Raw genomic sequence first — 2,049 nt, forward strand, 5'->3', positions numbered from 1 at the left:
TGACCACTCTTCACTTTTCCAAGCATGATGTCCCTTTTTAAGAATAGCCTCTCTTAGCAACAGCAACATGTCTGAAGTATGAGATACACACACACACACACACACACACACACACACACACACGCACGTACATATATAAATACCCCCAACATTTATTGGATTAGTCATAAGAAGCTGTGCTGCAATCCCAAAGGCATATGGTTCGAATCTATCAGCTGCTTTGTGGGAGAAGGATGGGCAGACTATTTCCTGGAGAGTTGGTCATGGATCAGAGCTATTGTGCATAAGGTTTCTATGAGTCATGGTCAACTCAGTGGCACTTACCAACAATAGATAGAGAAGTGATTGAGATTTTTAACATCATTAGTTTGCTTGGCTCCATAATCAACACTCTTGGTACCAGCAGCCAGGAAATTAAGACACATTGTATTGAAAAATTTGTTGTCAGAGACCTCTCCAGAAGAGTTCTCCAGAAAAGCAGTGATGTCATTCTATAGAAAAGGTTCACAAGCTCCACCCAGGCCAAGGTCTTTGCAATTATTTGATGCATCAGAGAGCATATAGACTAAGGCTAAGAGAAATATTTGAGATGTGTTGCTGGAGAAGAACATTGAATATACAATGGACTGCTAAGAGAACAAACGGGTCTGTCCTGGAGAGGGTGAAACCAGGCTTCTCCTTGGAGGTAAGGATTCTGAAGCTCTGTTTCACATACCATGGACATGTTGCAAGGAGGGACCAGTCCTTGGAGAGGGACATCATGCTTGGAAGGGTGGAGGGACAGTGCAAGAGATGAAGATCCTGGATGAGCTAGATTGACTCAGTTGCTTGGGTAATGGGGGTAGGTATGTCAGAAACAATGATATTGGCTCAAGATAGAGCAGGTTTCAGAGCTGTTTACAGAGGATCACTATGAGTAGCAAGCAACTTGATGGCACATAACAACAACAACAGCAGCAATATGTATGGTGTGCACACAGGCACTTTGACATTCTGCTTTTGTATTTTCCAATAGAATCATTTTACCTGTCTCAGTTTATCAAAGTTCATGAATTCATATGTGCTGTGGACACCTTGGTATATGTGGTGTCACTTACCGACAAACATAACTGACTGGAGGGTCTCTAAAAACATTTAGGCAACAGAATCCTCAGGGCGTGTTCAGTACCCGGTGTGTGCAGGGGCGGACGTGCTGACCGGCGGCTCTGATCTGTTTGCTCTGCAGTACCTGGTGTGTAAGAGGAAGCTGGAGAGTAAGAAGGAAGCCCTGCTGATCCTTTCCAAGGAGCTGGACACCTGCCAGCAGGAACGAGACCAGTACAAACTCATGGCCAACCAGCTGAGGGAACAGCACCAGGCCCTGAAGAAGAAGTACCGGGAGCTGATCGTGAGTGCTAGTCACGCTGCTTCCCCTGCTCCCTCTCGGAGCTGTGCAGACAGGATTGCAGATGCTGCTTGTTCCAAATAGACGTAAATCCCAACAGGAGGAAGAACTCAGAAGCAGCACGCACAACCCTCAGCCTCAGCCAGGCCCCCCTCATTTGTTGCTTTAAACCCTTTCTTTTTTTGCTTGCATAATTGAACTTAAATACATACACGTATGTGGTTGGGTGTGCCTGTTAATTTTCTCAACTGGAGTTTGTTCTATAAGAGGATTCATATTGTAAATTTATAAAGGCACACACACACACCTCTTTTTGTTGCGCCCCACCTTATTGCGTTTTGCGGAAGATGCTAATGAACATTTTTTGTTTGTTGATTGATGTGTGGGGGTTATTTTAAAATTTCTTTTATGTTGGTTTGCTTACAAAATTTGTATACATTGTGTTTCACACTATTCTTCTTTCACATTGAGTTTCATACAGTCGTTCCCATGCATTACATGTCTTTCTTTTTTTAAAAAAAATTTGTTCTGGGAGCTCTAGTGGCCTAGTGGTAAAAAGCTGCACTGTAATCCTAGAGGTATGCAGTTTGAACCCACCAGATGCTCTGCTGGAGAAAGAGGGGCAATCTCCTCCTATACCAGTCAGATCTGATTTGACGGTACAC

At 43.8% G+C, this 2,049-nt stretch overlaps 1 protein-coding gene across 1 annotated transcript in view; it reads left to right on the forward strand.

Moving 5' to 3' along the window:
- Positions 1–2,049, forward strand: part of CCDC149 (coiled-coil domain containing 149) — a 156,657-nt gene that overhangs the window by 26,661 nt on the left and 127,947 nt on the right. Inside the window, exon 2 of the mRNA XM_006899280.1 lies at positions 1,182–1,387. Coding sequence (XP_006899342.1) covers positions 1,182–1,387 — 206 coding nt within the window. The remainder of the gene's footprint in view (positions 1–1,181; positions 1,388–2,049) is intronic.

This window comes from Elephantulus edwardii, unplaced genomic scaffold, assembly GCF_000299155.1.
Source record: "Elephantulus edwardii isolate Elephantulus edwardi_28Jun2011 unplaced genomic scaffold, EleEdw1.0 scaffold00251, whole genome shotgun sequence".
NCBI classification, from domain to species: Eukaryota; Metazoa; Chordata; class Mammalia; order Macroscelidea; family Macroscelididae; genus Elephantulus; species Elephantulus edwardii.